General features: G+C 41.6%; 2 protein-coding genes across 6 annotated transcripts in view; both read left to right on the top strand.

Moving 5' to 3' along the window:
- The window catches only part of cfap251 (cilia and flagella associated protein 251), a 71,750-nt gene extending 60,969 nt beyond the window's left edge, over positions 1-10,781 (top strand). For all 3 annotated transcript variants that reach the window (XM_072247508.1, XM_072247509.1, XM_072247506.1), the window contains 5 exons: positions 6-96; positions 2,780-2,923; positions 3,554-3,782; positions 6,352-6,453; positions 9,295-10,781. In XM_072247508.1, the coding sequence (XP_072103609.1) occupies positions 6-96; positions 2,780-2,923; positions 3,554-3,782; positions 6,352-6,453; positions 9,295-9,467 (739 nt within the window). In that variant the 3' untranslated portion in view covers positions 9,468-10,781. The remainder of the gene's footprint in view (positions 1-5; positions 97-2,779; positions 2,924-3,553; positions 3,783-6,351; positions 6,454-9,294) is intronic.
- An 8,585-nt stretch (positions 10,782-19,366) lies between these two features.
- Positions 19,367-19,678, top strand: part of bcl7a (BAF chromatin remodeling complex subunit BCL7A) — a 38,198-nt gene continuing 37,886 nt past the window's right edge. For 2 of the 3 annotated variants that reach the window (XM_072247539.1, XM_072247541.1), the window contains exon 1: positions 19,367-19,526. In XM_072247539.1, coding sequence (XP_072103640.1) covers positions 19,435-19,526 — 92 coding nt within the window. In that variant the 5' untranslated portion in view covers positions 19,367-19,434. The remainder of the gene's footprint in view (positions 19,527-19,678) is intronic. The other variant, XM_072247540.1, reaches the window with a different exon arrangement.

The following is a 19,678-nucleotide window of genomic DNA, read 5'->3' as shown; positions in this document are numbered from 1 at the left end:
TAAAGGGCTCATGAAGCAGTGACTGCACTTGGAGGTGAGGACTTGATGCCATTTTATAGTTTATTGGAAGGTGGAAGAGATGGAGAATTGTTTAGGGTAATAACTTTTTTGGATTTTCCTTGTTTTTTTTTCTGTTGAATTTTTAAATAACAACGAAAGTGACAGGAAGAATTATATAATCTGCCCATCACTTTCCTTGTTACATAAAGTAAGATTTATGCAGTTTGTTGTGATAATTATCAATGCTGTATTCTGAAAAGTAATTTGTAGTATTCATCCTCTGCTCAAATCTTCACATGCATACACACGGGTACACATGTTTAAATGCATGCACACAAAGGTGCTGGAGTAACACACACAAATGTACCAGTAAAAAATGCAACTCATGAATCCTGGCGAAGCATTTTGGCCCAAAGCATTGACTCTCTATTCCTTTCCATAGATGCTGCCTGACCTGCATTTCCAATCCTCCAGCATTTTGTGTGTGCTACTTTATAACTGTAGATATTATTGTTTTATCCTATTTTAGTTATATTTTTCTAAAAATCCAGTCCTTCTTTAACAAGATCTGTCAATATGGTTCTGTACTGCTGTGTCCTTCAGATATATAATTCATTAAATGTGTTTGGAACTTAATGGGTATTTCCAAAGATCTGTCTTCATAACTGATGAACAGTTCTGCCTCTCTCATCGCATGCTTACAAATGAACATGAAAGCTGGTCACTTCACTAATGCTATCCGTTTGGAATTAATCCAGAGGCTTATTGCATGCAGAACGTCACACTGATTGAAATAGAAATGATAACAAGTTAGAAGCTGTGTCAAAGTTAGTGTGTTTCACCACTCATCACCCTTCTGTAGAACCCCTTCCCAGACAAAATAATGAACATTTTAATTGAGTTCAGGGAAGTACATCTTGTATTCAAACACTTATTGCATTTACATCAGATTTTACCTAAGTAACATGAAAATGCAGTTGAGAATATTTTTGTGAATTCAGCTTCACTAGTTTCTGTATTGATTGTATTTTGCATTTATTAGGAATTTCTTAAGAATAGCCATAGAACAGTGGGGCATAAAGCTGTGTACTAACTTCTGTAAGGTATTTTTTTCTACCTCGACCTATGTCATACCAATTTTCTTGAGAGACCAGGGAGATGAACTGGTCGCTTAGCCAGGGAAGGCAGAGAGTGGTTGTAGATGCCGGTCTGTCCGACTGGGAACCTGTGACTAGTGGAATGCCTCAAGGATTGGTGTTGTCCATTTCTGTTTATCATCTATATCAGCGGTTCCCAACCCTTGGGTCTACAGACCCCCTCAGTTAGTGGTAGGGATCCATGGCACAAAAAAAGTTTGGGATCCCCTGAATATGAATTACTTAGATAATAATATGATAAAACTAGATCAGCAAGCTTGCAGATGACACCAAGATTGGGGATGTAGCGGACAGCAAGAAAGTCTACCAGAGCTTGCAACGTGAGCTGGACCAGCTGGGACAGTGGGCTGAACAATAGTAAATAGAATTTAATGAAGGTAAGGTGAAGTGCTGCACTTTGGCTGGATAACCAGGGTAAGACTTGCATAGTGAATGGCAGGGCACTGACGTGTATGGTACAACAGAGGGATCTGTGAATGCAGACTCATAATCCCTTGAGAGTGGCGTCACAGGTAGAGACCATTGTACAGAGATATTTTGGCACATTGGCCTTCATATATCGCGGCACCGAGGACAGGAACTGCGATGTTATGTTGAAGTTGCATAAGACGTTGCTGAGACCGAATTTGAGAATACTGTGCACAGCTCTGGTCATCTACCTACAGGGAAGATACCAATGAGCTTGAGAGTGTGCAGAGAAAATTTACAAGGACATTGCTGGGAATTAAGGACTGGAGTTCAAGAGATAGGTTGGGAAGGTACTCGCTGAAACGCAGGAGAATGAGGAGAGATCTTATAGCGTTATGCAAAATTATGAGGGGTGTACATGGAGTGAATGCATGCAGGCTTTTCCCCCTCAGGTTGGGTGAGATCTCGCAGCTAGATAGTGACTAAAGAACAGACTGGATACAGTGCTTAGGGAATAGGGTTACTGACAGCAACGAATGATGATAGTTTTGCTCTACCTGATACAGGAAATTCTTGCTCATCCTCCACTCGATATCTGGCAGCGTAAACAATCGAGAGGTCTCGGAGATAGCAGGGAGGTAAAGATGAGCTTCAGCTGCACAGAATAATGCTGAGTTTTTGAACGATATTGCCGCTGATACCCTGTGCTCTTATAGATCGGCCTACTGTAATATTGCCCTTTCAGAATATGTTAAAGAGACTTGGTTTTAGAACTGTAAATGCAGAAAACTATTAAAGAAACCTTTGATGTAAATAGCAGAATCGGTAAATGTTAAAAAAAATACTTTTAAAGCCCAGTTTAAATGTTGGCACAGGAACAAACTTCTGCACCCAGCTCTGCAGTGCTGTAGGTTCAATGAAAAATGACCACCTCCAAGTTGAGAATTTGGAGACTGTAACACTTACAGCATGTATCATAACAATAATGAAGGATGTAAGCAGGCTTGCAACATTGAGAACGGGAAAGAAAATGTGCGGTTGGGATGTTGGAAATCTATGTAAAGTTTTATTCAGCAGTGAGTGATAAAATGCAATTCTGCAGACTTTCAGGTTAACAGGTATAAAACAACTGTCTACATTTAGAGGATTTGGTGTTAATAATATTTCCCTTAATTCTGATCAATTAATATTTGTGTTTTTAATGTTCTATAAAGGAAATGGAGAACTATTTTTATTACTCACAATTGCGTTATCAGCATCTCTCCACAATGGAGACCAGGGTGGTCTCAACTCATATTCCACTGCAGGAAGTTCCATTTGTGATGAGGGCACTGGGATTCTATCCAACAGAGAAAGAGGTAATTTATATATGGTCACATACATAAATATTGCATACAGTTCTAACATGATCATGTTAAGCTCCTTGACAATGAAGGTTAAATCAAAGACCAGGCTGTCTTTTGTGGCAGCATTTGAATAGGATTAAGGCTGTGAAACTCTCGTGCGAAGGAGTGATGAAAAATGAAATCTGGATTGGTTCCGCCCTGACGAAGGTTCTTGGCCCAAAACATCGACCGTTTATTCTTTTCCACTCTTTGGCCTGCTGAGCTCTCCCAGCATTTTGTGTGTGTTGCTTTGGTTCAACAAAGACCACTGATGTTTATGTCAGGGAAAAGTAGAAAGTTAGAATGAAGTTAGAGGGGATTCAGCAGAATTGCACACGATGGTTATAGCTTGTGAACAGAAGTTGACAATACAAGAAAAGGTAGACCAGTTTATGGAAAGAGCAGAGCAGAACTAAGGGAGACAAGAACAGCTGATAAAAGACCTCAGCACTCCCAAAGATGGCATTGTTAAAAATGACCCCTTACTTGAGATATTTCATTCATGAAAGATCCTGACTCCCAGTTACGCTTGGACCAGATCCTGTATCTTTTCAGCAGAGAAACTCCAGTACGTCAATAATAACTTTTATTTTTTATGTGCAGATAGAGGACATGCTGAATGAGGTGAAGTTCAGTAAGTACGTGGATACAGGAAAATATGTTACAGATATCAATTTAGGTGAATTTATTAAACTATATCTAAACCATCGACCAGCTTTTGGTATATCAGCTTCTGAGCTGCAGCATACGTTGGATGTTCTTGGTTATGAAAATAAGAATGGAGAAAAATCAATTGCCTTAGGAGAATTACTACAGCTTTTGCAAACTAGAGGTGAGTCAAGCCTGAAAGAATAATTGAAATGTTCTTGAAATTCAAATTAAAATACGTAAATATGGATGTATACAGAAATAAATCTGTAGACTACAGGTAGCATGTAAACCCATATGGTAATGTCATTATTCTCACTTCCCTTCTTACTTGCTTCCAACCTCTTCGAGGGCTTAAACAAAGATTCATTTAGTTACTTGATAGAAGCCTATAGCTCATCTGAGTAGCCATTTGTTTATGTACAAATTTTAAAGATATGTTTTGGGGGATATTCACAGAATCACAGAAAATACAACTGTGCGAAACTTTACATAGCTGGCTGCCGGTGTAGTGGTATCTGCACCGGACTTGTAGGTGAGTGGACCCGGGTTCGAATCCAGCCGGCTCCTTGCATGCTTTCCATCCGTGCTGGGTTGAGCATTGAGCTGGCAACTTGGCTTCATAAAAAACAGACAGAAATGCTTAAGAAACAGCAAGGTTGCCACCCGATGGGCCACATGGCACGAAAAGGAACAACGACAACTTCATAGTGGAATATAATCTTGTCCTTACAAAACATCCACCCAATTTTATGGGTAGGAAATTTGCATTGATGCAGATATCGAGCACTACATCAAACCCAGCTTTAAATTGAGTAATCCTGAAAGTATGAGGGAAGTTAATTATCTTACCAAATGTTTTCTCACCAGTGAATTAACAACAATTTGTGTGGATAATTAATGCTAGTCCATTAGGTTATGCCATTTATGAGCAGAATTTTCCTTACTGAGGCTACAGCAAATTACTTCTTTCTCCATAATGATGGAAGGGAAAGAGTTTGCTGGCTTTGTGCAGAACTGACGGAAATGAGAATAGGTGTCTTCATATAAAAGGAGCAAAAATAACTTGCAAAAAAAAAGACTAAAATATCGGCAAAACATAATTATTTTTAGTCTTTGTTTAGATGTGTAATGTAAGCCATTGTCTCTTACATTATGTTTTATAGATTCAACTCATTTCTAAATGCTTGACACCAAGAAAATGAATAGAAATGATCTAATCATTTAAAAGTCAACAATAATTATAATTGTCAAGAACCCAGCAAATTGAGTCCTAATTCCTCATATTAACTGTTTAATTCGTTCAAAAAGCAGAGCTGGAAATTTTCTTGCTTTGACTTGCTTTGCTTCTGGCAAAAAAATAACATATGCAACCCAAGAATAAAATTTGATGGGATAAGGGAAGGAACTTATTTCTGGTGGCAGAGGATGTGGGCAAGTTACTAATCAAATACTTTGCATTGGTTTTCACCAAGGAGAAGGGCATGGAGAATAGTGAGGTTGGTGTGGGCCCTGCTAATAATCTGGGATTCATTGAGGTCAACAAGAAGCTGGTGTTTGTTAGGTCTCTTGAAGAACATTAAGGTTTATAAATCCTCAGGCCGACTCTGGGTTATTCCAGATGAAACAGAGCAGATTGTTGGGCCTTGACAAGATCTTTCCAGTCACAGCCAGTGTCCCAGAGGTCTGGAGAGGAACCAGTGTCGTTCCTTTGTTTCCAGGAAATTATAGGCTGGTGAGCCTCACATCAATCAGATGACGCTATTGGAAAGGATTCAAAATTTGTTTAACCATAGAAGACAGAGGGCATTGGTGGACAGGTATAATCCTGGCTGGAGGTTTGTGACGAGTGGTGTTCCACTGGGGTCTGCTGTTCATGATATAAAGAAATGACTTGGACAGAAATATAGATGGGCTGATTAGTAAGTTTGCAACTAACACAAAAGTTGTAGATAGTGAAGAAGGCTGTCAAAGAGACAGCAGGATACAGATTATTTTGCAGATATGAGTGGAGAAATGGCAGATGGAGTTTAATCTGGACAAGTATGAGGCATTGCACTTTGAGAGTTCAAACGTAAGGGGAAAGTTTACAAAAGCACTGCAGGACCCTTAGGAACACTGATGTATGGAGTGGTCTTGAGATCCAACTCCACTGGTCCCTGAAAATAGAAAGGCAGATAGGTAGGATAGTAGAGAAAGCCAATGGTCTTCAAGGCATTGAGCAGAAGAGTCAGGAAGCCATAATGCAGCTGTCCAGTTGCCCCAGTACGGGAAGGAGAACAGATTCACTCCACATACTGTCTGGATCGAGTATTAACTATAAGGAGAGTTTGGATTAACTTGGAATGTTTTCTCTGGAGTCTCGGAGTCCAAGGGAAGACCTAAGTAAAGTTTGTAAGCTTATGAGAGACATAAACAGGGTAGGCAGTCAGAATCTTTTTCTCAGGCTAGAAATGTCAAATACTAGGAGGCATTGCTTTAATATAAGAGGGGTAATGTTTGAAGGAGATGGGTTTTTCTTTACACAGAGTGTGGTGAGTTTCATGAAATTTCTGTCAGGGATGACGATGGAAGAAGACACATTCAAGGCACCTCAACTGGAGTGGAGCGATCTGGATCATGCGCCAGCAGATGGTTTAGTCTAGTATGGCACTGAGATCAGCACAGACATGATGGGCTGAAGGGCCTGACCCTGCCTTTTCCTGTTTTAGGTTCTATAGTGAGTCTGGTTTTTTTTTTGCCTTGCTTTCTAGGTGAATGCATGTCTGAGGATGAAGTTGCAGAAACTCTCTCCATACTATTGGGTTTGAATCCAGAGGGAGGAAGTTCTGAATTCGAAGATTTTGATGCCAAAGGTACCAATTGTTTAGATTTTTTTTACATTTCTTTTCCCTAAATTCCCCAAAATTGAACTTCAAAGTTCAAAGGTTCATATGCAAGTTTACTATCAAGTACATATATGACACCGAATACTGCCCTGAAATTCATTTTCTAGCTGGCATTCACAGTGAATATAAAAAATCACTATAGAGTCAATAAAAAAACACACATGACAGCAATGACAAGCAACCAATGTGCAAAAGACAACAGACTGTGCAAATACAAAAAGCAGGAAACAAAAGTAATAATAAATAAATAAGCAATAAATATCAAGACCATAAGTTGTAGACTCTTTAAAAGTGAGTCATAAATCAGTTCAGTGCCGGAGTGAGTGAGATTATCCCCTCTGGTTCAAGATACTGATGGCTGAGGGATAATAACTGTTCCTGAACCTGGTGATACAGGACATGGGGCTCCTGTACCACTTTCCTGATAGCAGCAATGAGAAGAGAGCATGACCTAGATGATGGGGGTCTTTGATGATCTGCTTTTGAGCCACAGTGCTCTTGTAAATGTGTTTAAGTTTTGTCATTTTCCTCGTAAATTAAAATCTGCTGCAAAACAACCAATTTACCAATTTCGTATATTCTAAGACAATAATAATGAATCCTTTTCTGATTCTAATTGAGAGAAGTCAGTTGCAATATGCTGTGGATTTTTAATTCAATAAAATTTTAAATAGTAATGCAGTGGATGTTATCAGACGAGGAACTTAAAACAAAAAATAAACTGTTGGAAGAGCTCAGTGAGTGAGGGAGCCTCTGTTTCAGGTTGAGACCTTGCATCAGGTCTGATTGAAAATGTCAACCATCCCTTTCCTCTATAGATGTTACTTGACCACTGAGATTCTGCTGCAGTTTATTTTTGTTTCATATTTCACGATCTGCAGTTTCTTTTACCTCTCAGGAATTTAAGATGTTTCAATTCCTAATCTGGACACCTTGAATCCTGATTCTAAGACCTTTCAAGGATCCTTTACAACTCATGTTCTCAGTATTATTTTTTTTATTTGCACGGTTTGTCTCCTTTTGCACGTTGGTTGCTTGTCAGTCCTCGCCTGTTTATGTATAGCTTTTTGTAAAATTCTGTTGTATTTCTTTTTCCCCGGTAAATGCCTGCACGAAAATGAATGTCAAACTAGTACGCTGCCTTGAAAACGTATTCAGCCCCCATCTCTTTGTCCAAGTAAATGAGTATTACAACCAGGGATTTTGATCAATTTAACTGAGAATTTGTATTTGTGAATTACATGCTCCTTTTATCACAGTAGAGCTCCAAAAAACATTAAAAACAAAAAAAGCATTAAAAACTAAATATTCAAAAACTGAAATGTCAGCAGTTCAAAAATATTCATCCCCCTTCGCTCAGCACTTAAATGAATCAGCTTTGGCAGCTATTACAGACAGTAGTCTTTTTTGGATAAGTCTCTATTTGCTTTGCAGAACATGATGGAGCCTCTTTGTCCATTCCTCCTTGCAAAGTTACTCAAGCTATGCCAGATTAGTTGGGGAGCAGCGGCGGACAGTAATCTTGCAGTCTTGCCAGGGGTGTTCGATCAGGTTAAGGTCAGGAGTCTGACATCAGTTTTCTTCATTTGAAGCCACCCCGTGGTTGCTCTGGCAGTGTGCTTTGGGTCATTGTCCTGTCGAGAGATGAAATTCCTCCTCAGTTTAAGTTTTCAGGTAGAGGCTAGCAGGTTTTTAGCTAGGATCCCTCTGTATTTAGCAGCATTCATCTTCCCATCAGTCCTGATCAGATTTCCAGTGCCTGTAGCTGGAAAGAATCCCCACAGCATGATGCTGCCTCCACCATACTTTACAGTAGGGGTGGTGTTACCTGGCTGACTTGCAATGTTAGATTTATGCCACACGTACCATTAATATTGAGGCCAAAAAGTTCCACTTTAGTCTCATCTGATCACAAGACCCTCTTCCGTATCCTTACAGTATCTTCTGTGATGCTTTGCAAAGTCTTTACGAGCAAGAATATGCTTTTTTAAGACAGGGCTTCTTCCTTGCCACTCTTCCACAAATACTCTTTTTGTGCAAGGCCTTAGAGATTGTGGAGCCATGAACTTCATCTCCAGTTGTAGCCACTGATTTCTGCAGCTCACTCAGAGTGACTATTGGTTTCACAACAGCCTCTGTTACAAGTGCTATTCTTCTCCAGCGACCAAGGTTAGAGGAGTGGCCTGACCGAGGCAGTGTGGCTGTAGTTTCATAGGTTTTCCACTTTGTCATGATGGACTACATTGAGCTCCAAGGTATGTTCAGTGCCTTTGAGATGGATTTGTACCCTTCCCCAGATTTGAGCTTCTCTATTATCATTTCCTGACTTATCTTGAATGCTCTTTTGTTTTCATTTTGGTTTTATCTGTTTAAAATCTACCATACAGTTGGACCTTGTAGAGAGAGGAGCTATTTACAGTATTCTTGTGAATTCATTGAAAACTGGTGATCCTCCATTTTTCTACATCAACAAATTGAGAGGGTGAGTTGGTAAGGTAATATATTGCTACCGAGGAAAGTTAGTGCAAAGGGAATGAAAACACTATCAGCCTTACAATTTTGGTTCTTAAAGCTTCGTAAATTGTTGACAGGTTTTTGAATTTTTCTTTTGATTTGACATGATGCATAATGTTTGTAGATTAGCTCAAAATCCCACTTCAATATAATTTAAAATTAGAAAATGAGACAGTAAAATGTGAAAATAGTCGTGGGAGCTGAATATTTTTTCAAGGCTCTGTAAATAGAATTTTAAGGAGCTTTATTGAATTAGTTAAATTCATTTTTCTTCTATTTGTTTGGATTTGACAGATACATCAAAATTGCTTGAACAGCAACTTCCCCAAGAGATCACAAGTGAGCTTTTCATACATGATATGCTGGGGTTTCCCCGCAATTCACCTACATCCCCTTGTGATGAGATGATAACCACACCAGAGCCTCCATTAACATCAATACAGAAAGAAATGTGGGAAGGAAAATAGAGTTAACATTTTCCTCTATCAGAAGCATTCCCAATATTTTCTGTTTTTACTTCAGATTTTTAAGATCTGCTGTTTTCTAATGTTCACCAAGTGATATTTATTGTCTTTTTGTCTAAATTATTTTTGTATTTCTTCTTTCATTTTAACTTTCAAGTATTTAAAAAAATGTTAACTAACTCCAGAACTTCTTTGGGTATTTGTTAATCTACTGCTTCAATCTATGTAAATATATTGGATAGTTTTGTAGACATATATACTTCTTGGGCCTTGTAATTTTTTTGCATGTCAAGATTTTAGAAGTGAGATTATCTAAAAACTCTGAGTATTAAGTGGTGAAAAAGACCCAAATGAATGACTGTAAAAGTACATACGTTACCAATTTCACTGGTGTCTCCTTTGGAAATTAAATAAGTAACATAATACTTATTTCTGAAAAATGTTGTTTTTCTTGTTCTATATGTAGGAGGTTTGGCTTGAGAAAAAGAGAATAAATCTTTGAATACTTTCTTATCTTATGAAAACTTGCATTCTAATTAATTATTTGTTCATTTAAAACTTGGAAATTGCACAAAACTATTTTCAACACTGTTATAAATGCCTGAGGCTGAATTCCATCATCCACTACATCAGCTGAAGACTAGGGACATGATTTGGAACAATCATTCATGTAAAAGGTTAACTCTGTTTCTCTCTCCACAGGTACCAAGACCTCGCCTGGCTGGCGGTGAGAGGGGCCCTCCCAGTCAGAGCCCTCCTGTACGCCCGGAATGTCGTCTCCGCACCCCACTGCCCACGGGAGGACTGCAGTGAGGAGGAGTCTGTGACCCAACTCTTTGCACACTGCCAGTTCGCAAAGAGGGTGTGGAGGAGGATGGACGGGCTAGTGTCACGTTTTATCCCCAGCAGCTGCGTAACAGAGGACTCTCTGATCTACGGGCTGTTCCCGGGGACGCACACGGAGACCAACATCCGGTGCTGCTGGCAGATCATCAACTTGGTGAAAGACGCTCTTTGGTCGGCCCAAAACTTGATGATCTACCAGCACATGGAGATGTCCGTGGGAGAATGCTGCCGACTGGCACATTCTCGGCTGCAGGAGTACGTGCTGAGGGACGCACTGAAACTCGGTGCAGCCACCGCAAGGGCCCGGTGGGGAAGGACCGCAGTATAGGTTTCTCCACCCGTGGGAGTGGGAGGGGTCGGTGGGCGGGGAGTAGACCCCTCAACAATGATATGCTAAGCTGAACTACTGGAGTGCCATGTGGGTGGCTATAAATACGGATATGTACTGAGTATAATGGAAACGTATGTAAAGGATGAAAAGTTATTGAATGGTTTATTGTATATATTTATTTTTGAATAAAGTATATTTTGAAATAAAAAAAAATTACTTCTGCTGTTCGTTCACAGTGCTTTACATCTTTGTTTGGGCTTTAAAGGGCCATCAACTGATAAAGAGACATCCAACAAGCCTCCTCAATATGCTGTTCAGTTTCTCTGCACAATCACTCACCAAGCACTGGTCCTCACTCACTTGAGCATTTTCATTTGATTCTGTACTATCTGTATGGTATTTGCATGCTCTCCTTGTGACCACGTGGGTTTCTTCCAGGCGCTCTACTCTCCTCCCACAACCCAAAGGCATGTGAATTAATTGTCTGATATAAATTGCCTCTTGTTTGCTGGGGGGGGGGTGCGGGGGCAGAGTTAATAGGGAGAGTAAAATGGGATTGGAATTAGTGTTAATTGCTGTAAAATGACTGGCAGTGACTCGATGTCCCAAAGCATCCTTTCCTATTACTCTCTAACAGGGGTGGCCAACCTTTTACTACATACCATGTGTCAATTTTTTCATGCACGAGTTCAGATGCGATTTTTTTTTATGCATGAGTTCTATATTAACATTTTTACAAGAATTGAATGGGGGTACAAGAGTTGTATGGCGCATCTGAACTTGTGAGTGAAAAAATTGATGCATGGAATGTAAAAGGTTAGCCACCCCTGCTCTATAACTATACAGAATCGGAATCTCCAATTTAAGGGGCATATGGGCACATTGCAGACAGCTTCCTTATCACCAGTAGTGCGCCATTAATCTCTGTCTCAGAGTCAGCCGTGTGGACTCAGGAGTAACATCACACGGAACAAAATTACCTTCCACTGGAGATCGAATGCAATTAATGCCAGAAATGTAGATGTGTGTGTACACTCGGAGTCCTACGGACACGGTCACAATCTTCGGGGAGAAGGGGAGGAGGTAGGCGTCATGCAAATGAAGAATAGCCTGGAGCTACATTCACAAGGCATGTAATATAGTATCAAGCTTTCTGACTGAGGCATAGTAGATGCCTTTGCAGTGATGTCAGTAGATTCAAGATCATTTAATATAATTTCCGGTTCATAATGGAGACAAATAATTGTTACTGTGGATCCAATGTAATACACAAAACACTATAAGACAAAGAACACAATTATTAAAAAAAAATAAATATATAAGATAACTTATTTACATTGATTATATGTATATAAAGTAACACCTTTACAGGAGTACCTCTGCCTAGTTCCTTAAGGTAGTTATAGCTGGGGGTGGTAATGGGGACAAGCTCCAACACCTATTAAATGCCCCAATGGTGTGCGTCTCAAATGGCCTCTGACAGCCAAATCCAACTCCTGGCCTTCACATGTGACTTAGCTACTAAGCCTGGTGAAACCATTTCTACTGACAAGAGGGGCAAAAGAGTGTACTGGTGTCCATAAGACATAGAGCAGAATTACGCCATTCAGCCCATCGAGTCTGCTCCGCCATTCTATCATGGCTGAGCCCGGATCCCACTCAATCGTATACACCTGACTTATCCTTTGATGCCCTGACCAATCAGGAAACTATCAAATTCCTCTTTAAATATACTCACGGACTTGGCCTCCACTGCAATCTGAGGCAAAGCATTCCTCAAATTCACTACTCTCTGACTAAAAAAAATTCCTCCTTACCTCTGTTCTAAAAGGTCGCCCCTCAATTTTGAGGCTGTCCCCTCTATTTCTGGATACCCCCACCATCCTCTCCGTATACATCTTACCTAGTTCTTTCAACATTCGGTAGGTTTCAATGAGATCCCCCTGCATTATTCTAAATTGCAATGAGTACAGGCCCAAAGCCGCCAAATGCTCCTCGTATGTTAACCGCTTCATTCCCGGATCATCCTTATGACAACAATGACAACACATCCTTTCTGAGATAAGGGGTCCAGAACTGTTGACAATACTCCAAGTGCAGCCTGACTAGTGTCTTGTAGAGGCTCAGCATTATCTCCTTAGTTTTATATTTGGGCGGATGGGACTCATCAGCCGTGGTTGGCAGCTTGTCTGGGGGAAGGAAAACTAACCTCAAACCTCTGCTGCCTTGCGGCTACACCCACTCAAGGGGGAAGGATTTGGGAGTAAACCCCGAGGAAAAGTCTGGAGCTGGAGCCCCTCAAGCAGTGTTATGTTGAATTCAACACTGACTGGAGACTCCTGCAATGCCTCTGGTGCCAACTGTATCGGTCTATGTCGTTCCTTTGGATTCATCAGCTGCATGGAGAGGGGGAGCCTGCTACATGGCCAACGTCTTGCCCTCCATATCGTACGACCCTGGCTTGCTTATTACATAGACAGCCGGGGTGCGACATCCATGATCGACCCTGAAAAACGGAAGAGCCTCAAGGTACAGCAGTGTCCGTACGTAAGCTGAGCCTGACAGGAAGTGGTAAAGTAGTGCTGGTGGGTTAGTGGGTGGGGGTGTCGACCAGCCTTACCGCTTGGGGAAAGTACATGTTCTTGAGTCTGGTGGTCCTGCCGTGGATGCTTCATAGCCTCCTCCTTCACACGAGTGGGACAAACAGTCCACGAGCAGATCGGTAAGATCCTTCATGATATTGCTGTCCTTTTTTCCGGCACCTTTCTGCATATACAGTGTCTTGAAAATGTACTCAACCCCCCCACAGCTATTTTCACATTTTACTCTCTCATTTTCTAAATTTAAAATATATTGAAGCAGGATTTTTTGAGCTAATCTACAGAGTATTGTGCATCATCGTCAATTCAAAAGAAAAATTCCAAGACCTGTTAATAATTTACTAAAAATTAAAAACTAATTTGTGAGGCTGAGAAAGTATTCATCCCCTTTGTAATTACTATGCTAACTTTCCTCATGTGTGTTACAGTATATTACCTTATCAACTTACCCAATTTGTTGATGTAGAAAACTGGATGATCACCTATTTTCAATGAACTCAATGGAATAAATACCACCTCTCTCTGTAAGGACCAACAGTATGGTAGATCTTTAGTAACACTCACAACAAGCTGGAGGAACTCAGCAGGTCGGGCAGCATCGGTGGAAACGATGAGTCGACGTTTCGGGCTGGAACCCTTCATCAGGACTGTAGGGGGAAGGGGCAGAGGTCCTATAAAGAAGGTGGGGGGAGGGTGGGAAGGAGAAGGCTGGTAGGTTCCAGGTGAAAAACCAGTAAGGGGAAAGATAAAGGGGTGGGGAAGGGGAAGTAGGGAGGTGATAGGCAGGAAAGGTGAAGAAGGAACAGGGGAAAACACAATGGGTAGTAGAAGGAGGCAGAACCATGAGGGAGGTGATAGGCAGCTGGGGGAGGGGGCAGAGTGAAATAGGGATAGGGGAAGGGAGGGGGAGGGAATTACCAGAAGTTGGAGAATTCTATGTTCATACCAAGGAGCTGGAGACTACCTAGACGGTATGTAAACACACAATAATCTGCAGATGCTGTGATCAAAGCAACACTTTCAGTACGCGGGATGAACTCAGCAGGTCGGGCAGCATCAGTTAGTAACGATGAGTCGACATTTCGGGCCGAAACCCTTCGTCAGGACTGAAGAATGAAAGATGGGGAAGGTTTTGAAGAATGCTTGTAGCTTCAGTTGAAAGACCAGTAATTTGAAAGACAAAGGGATGGGGAGCGGAAGCACTGATGTCATAGCCCTGAAAACAATGGGTAGTAGAAGAAGAAGGCGGAACCATGAGGGAGCTGGGGGAGGAGGTAGAGTTGAGCACTTCCACTCCGTCCGCCACAACAGACAGAAATCCCGGTAGCCACCCACTTCAACTCTGCTTCCCATTCCCATTCAGATATGTCCATACATGGCCTCCTCTACTACCATGATGAGGCTAAACTCAGGTTGGAGGAGCAACACCTCATATACCGTCTAGGTAGTTTCCAGCCCCTTGGTATGAACATAGAATTCTCCAACTTCCGGTAATTCCCTCCCCCTCCCTTCCGCTATCCCTATTTCACTCTACCCCCTCCCCCAGCTCCCTCATGGTTCCGCCTCCTTCTTCTACTACCCATTGTTTTCAGGGCTATGACGTCAATACTTCCCCTCCCCCACCCCTGTCTTTCAAATTACTGGTCCTTCAACTGAAGCTACAAACATTCTTCAAATCCTTCCCCATCTTTCATTCTTCAGTCCTGACGAAGAGTTCCAGCCTGAAACGTCGACTCATTGTCTCTAACTGATGCTGCCCGATCTGCTGAGTTCATCCAGCGTACTGAAAGCGTTACCTAGACGGTATATGAGGTGTTGCTCCTCCAACCTCCAAGATGAGGTGTTGCTCCTCCAAGATGGTCGATCTTTAACTGAACAAACCAAATGAGGTCAAAAGAGCATTCAAGAGAAGTCAGGGAAATGATAGTAGAGAAGCACAGATCTGGGGAAGGGTAGAAAATCGTCTCAAAGGCGTTGGACTTATCTCGGAACTCAGTGCAGCCCACTGTGAAAAAGTGGAAAAAATATGAAACCACAGCCACACTGCTTAGGTCGGACCATCCCTCTAAACTTTGTCACCTGAGAAGAGTGGCACTTGCTAAGAGAGGCTACTGAGATGCCAACAGCAGAAGTCAGTGGCTGCAATTGGAGATGAAGTTCATGGTCCCACAACCTCTAATGCCTTACACAAAAAGTGGTATTGATTGAAAAGTGGCGAGGAGGAACTGAACCCCCGGCTTTGCAAAGCATCACTTCAAAGATACTGTAAAGATTCAGAAGAAGGTCTTGTGGTCGGATGAGACGAAAGTGGAACATTTTGGCCTCAACACTAAGCGGTAAGTTTGGAGTAAATCTAAAACTGCACATCAGCAGGTAACACCATCCCTACTGTAAAGCATGGGGGAGATAGCAACATACTATGGGGATGTTCTTCAGCAGCAGGGACTGGAAATCTGGTCAAGATTGATGGGAAGATAAAAACTGGTAGATACAGAGAGATCCTGGATAAAAACCAGCTAGCCTCTGCCAGAAAGCTTAAACATCTGCAGGACAACTACCCAGAGCAACTATGGTGTGGCTTCAAATGAAGAAAATTGATGTATTTTAGCAGCTCAGTCAGAGCTCTGGCCTTAACCTGATTGAACATTCCTGGCAAAACCTCAAGATTGTTGTCCATTGTTGCTCCCCAACTGACCTGGCACAGTTTGAGCGCTTTAGCAAGGAGGAGTGGGCAAATATTGCCCCATCATCCTGTGCAAAGCTAATAGAGACTTATCCAAAAAGACTACTGGCTGTAATAGCTGTGAGAGGTGGTTCAATTAAGTACTGAGCAAAGGGGGTGAATACTTTTTAATGGCTAACATTTCAGTTTTTGGATTTGTAGTTTTTTTATGCTTTACAATTTTACCCATTTGCACAGTGAGGACTAGGAGTTTGTTCACCAGGATTAGTATTGAATGCTGAAATGAAGTCCAGAAACAGCACTCTGACATAAGCGTCCCTGTTTTCTAGTTGTGTCAGGGCCAGGTGCATGGCAGATGCTATGACATCTGTCGTCGAGCAGTTCTGTCGGTAAGCATATTGGTGAGTGTCTACTGTGGCGGGACTGAAGTTTTGATGTGTGCCATTACCAGCCATTCAAAATACTTCATAACGATTGGCATCAGTGCCATCGGACGGGGTAGACCTTTAGTTTGGAAAGTGTACCGTTCTTTGATACTGGGATGATGGTGATTGATTGGAAGCACGCGGAGACAGCAACCTGAATGAGTGAAGTGTTGATGATGCCCGTGGTTGGTGTGCAGCTCCCTGAGTACTTGGGGAAGTGAAAGTGCCACAATGTTTTCAGTTACTTCCGCGCAATAAATCAGCAATCAGAGATCAGTCTACTGTACACAGCAGGATGCAATTAAATTCCTCAGTCAGGAAGCTCAGACGGTAAGCATGTATAAGTACCGTAATGAGCACAACGGCCAAAGGTTATAGTGCATTCTGAGGTAGTGCAGAAACAAAAGCCAAAGTGGCAGGAATGGAATTAATGACGGAGATAGAATTGAGAGTCTGAGAATGTGACGGCACCATTGGGAAGAGGATGTGAAAGAGGTAGAGATACAAGAGAGGGCAGCTGTTGGAAACTAGAAGAATAAACAACCTGCTCGAAGAACTCGGCAGGTCAAGCAGCATCTGTGGGAGGAAAAGAGCAGTCATTGTTTCAGAGCCCAAGTGATTTCTCTGTTTATTTCTTACTCACCGAGCCATTAATCAGGAGGAAGGAGAGTGATGGTCTCTCTCTCTCTCCTTGCTCCCTTCTCTCTCTATCTTACTCTCCCTCTCTCTCTCTCTCTCCCCACTTCTCTCCCTTTCGCTCACTCCTTGCATTCGAGTGATCTCTCCCTCCCTCGATGCTGTTGGAGGATGGTGCAGGAGCAAGCTTTAATTGATACCGTTTGTAGATTTGGACTCTAATTCATGTTTCTGGTGTGTTCAAGTTCTGGTCACTCCTTTTGGATGATATCTGAATCGGGGCAGCCTGCAGATAATGAGCTCTGAGCTCAAATAAAATATGCCTTTTGATTTTGTGTTTTATATTCTGTGTGTTTCACTCATTTTTTTTGTCGCTGGGTGGTTTTTTTTGCGTTGGGTTTGATATTTTTCTTTGAATGGGTTGGTTCAATGGTTCTTTGTTTCATGTCTATACAGTATCCAGGGAATACAAATTTCGGGGTTGTGTGCTTCATATGTACTTAGATAATAAATATACTTTGAATCTACAAATCTTTGGAGGAGGTGCCACATTTGGAGGTTGCCTCCAGTGTGATAAGTCATTTTTAATGATTAGGATATGTTGTGAGTGAGGTGTAAAAGTTACTGGTAACTATTTTTGAGTCAGTTAGTGTTTTGCATTATATCTACTTTAAATATTGAAATTCTTATCTGGTATCTACACCATATATTGAAACTTTCATTTTGGTTATTGGAATCATTGATGTGAGTTCTTGTGCTCCATCTGGTAACTGTTACATGTTGCAATACAGTTATATGCTGCAGATTTTTATATTGAACAAGATGTATATGTTAATGTTGAATGAGCAAAATAATTTGTAATAATTGCCTGTCACACCGTTAGGTCGCCAGTTTGTAGTAGTCTAATTCTTTATGTACATTATAGACAAAAGCTTTAATGTTGTCATTGTTAGAGAAGTATAGCATTAACTTTGTTTCACTTTCCACAAATACTGCTCAGTAGTTCCAGCATTTTCTTAACATTTCAGGTCAAGTAAAGAAGTGAAGGAAGACAGGAGATTTGTCACAAATGAATAATTCAGGACTCACTATAATACAAAGGAATATCAAAAAACTCTGGAAGTCTGAAGTAAAAACAGAAAATGCTGATAAACTATAAGCAGATCAAACAATGCCTATGGAGTGAATGTTTTGGCTGAAGACCATTCAAAGCAACTGGAAATGGGTTGTGGAGAAGATGGACAGGGAATGGATAGGATAAAGTAAACTCCAATAGGGCGGGACTACAGTAACCATGTGATAAAATGTTGTTGAGGCTATCTGCCAACATATTGATAAGAGAAGTCAAAAGAGTGGAAACAATAAACAGATGATTGCTGTGAAATACAGATCAGGGAAAGATACAGCAGATGAGGCAATATTACACGAAAGACCAGATTAACCCACATCAGAACCAGCCCATTCTGATATAAATAAGAGAAAGTGAGATACCTGAAATTCTCGAATTTGCTGTTTTATCTGGAAGTCTGCAATGTGACCAGACAGAACATATCACTACAGCCTCACCCTTCTGTAGATATTCTCTTTGCCATTGTAAACTAACTTGTTTGCTTGCTCTCCCAGTTGAAAAGAAAGGTCTTCGACCTGAGGAAGATTCACCGTTTCTCTTTTCACAGATGCTGCCTAAACTACTGTGTGATTTTAGCACCTTCTGCTTTTATCTCATTGTCATACAGTGGGGCTGAATGTTGGTATGGTCGATGAAGTGAGGGTAGTCAGTATCTTGTCTCATGGGATGCAGAGACAAGGTGCAGGCTATACCAAATGAATAACAAAGGCTTCCTTATATTGTCAGTTTGCCGCTTGATGCTCGTCGATTTTCTGGTTGTGCAGGAAGAACTGGTTGTCCTCTGAAAATTAAATGCCCTCCAATTGACCCTGCAAACTTTAAAAGCGTTTGTGCTGATTGTGAGAGCTCATGGCTCTTAATTTGTTTTAATTAAAATATTTTAAAATCGTAACTTTATTGAGATTTATATTTAGTTGATTTCTCAACACACGTTCCTCCTTAGCAAAACCAAATACTTCGATTGGTCTGCGCTTGACACTACCTGAACCACGCTGCGGATTGATTGCTTAAATAAACCTGCAAGCGTACGAAACATCCTTTGCATTTAATGATCACGATCCTGCGGTCAGTGCAGTGCAACTACCAACCGCCCAAAGTTAAAAAGTTTCAAAATAAGTTTTTCTCTCTCTCCCCCCCACCTCCCCCGTCTGAGACGGGGCTTCGGAAAGCTGATCTCGCGATAGGTGCTGCCTTTGTTCACGCGGCTCGCTCCTTCCTCAAGCGCTGACAAAGAGGGCAGTGCGCAGGCGCGTTGCGCTCTCGAGCGGGGAGAGGTTCGTTCGCTCGCTGCTTTGTGCCGGCGCCTCTTTGCAGTTCAGCATGTCGGGCAGGTCGGTGCGGGCCGAGACCAGGAGTAGGGCGAAGGATGACATCAAACGGGTCATGGCAGCTATCGAAAAAGTACGGAAATGGTAAGGGGGAAACAACCAAAAAAAACGGATTTAAAAGGCTGGCGTGTCCCTTGCTCTCTCCGTGTCGGCGGAGAAGGATGGGGGGGGAGGGAGATGTGAGAGAATGGCTTGGGTTGGAGCGCAAGTCCGGTTGTAAAGGGGCATACTCCGTC

This window comes from Mobula birostris, chromosome 31 (assembly GCF_030028105.1).
Source record: "Mobula birostris isolate sMobBir1 chromosome 31, sMobBir1.hap1, whole genome shotgun sequence".
In the NCBI taxonomy this organism is placed as follows: Eukaryota; Metazoa; Chordata; class Chondrichthyes; order Myliobatiformes; family Myliobatidae; genus Mobula; species Mobula birostris.
This window is presented reverse-complemented; position numbering and strand designations above follow the sequence as displayed.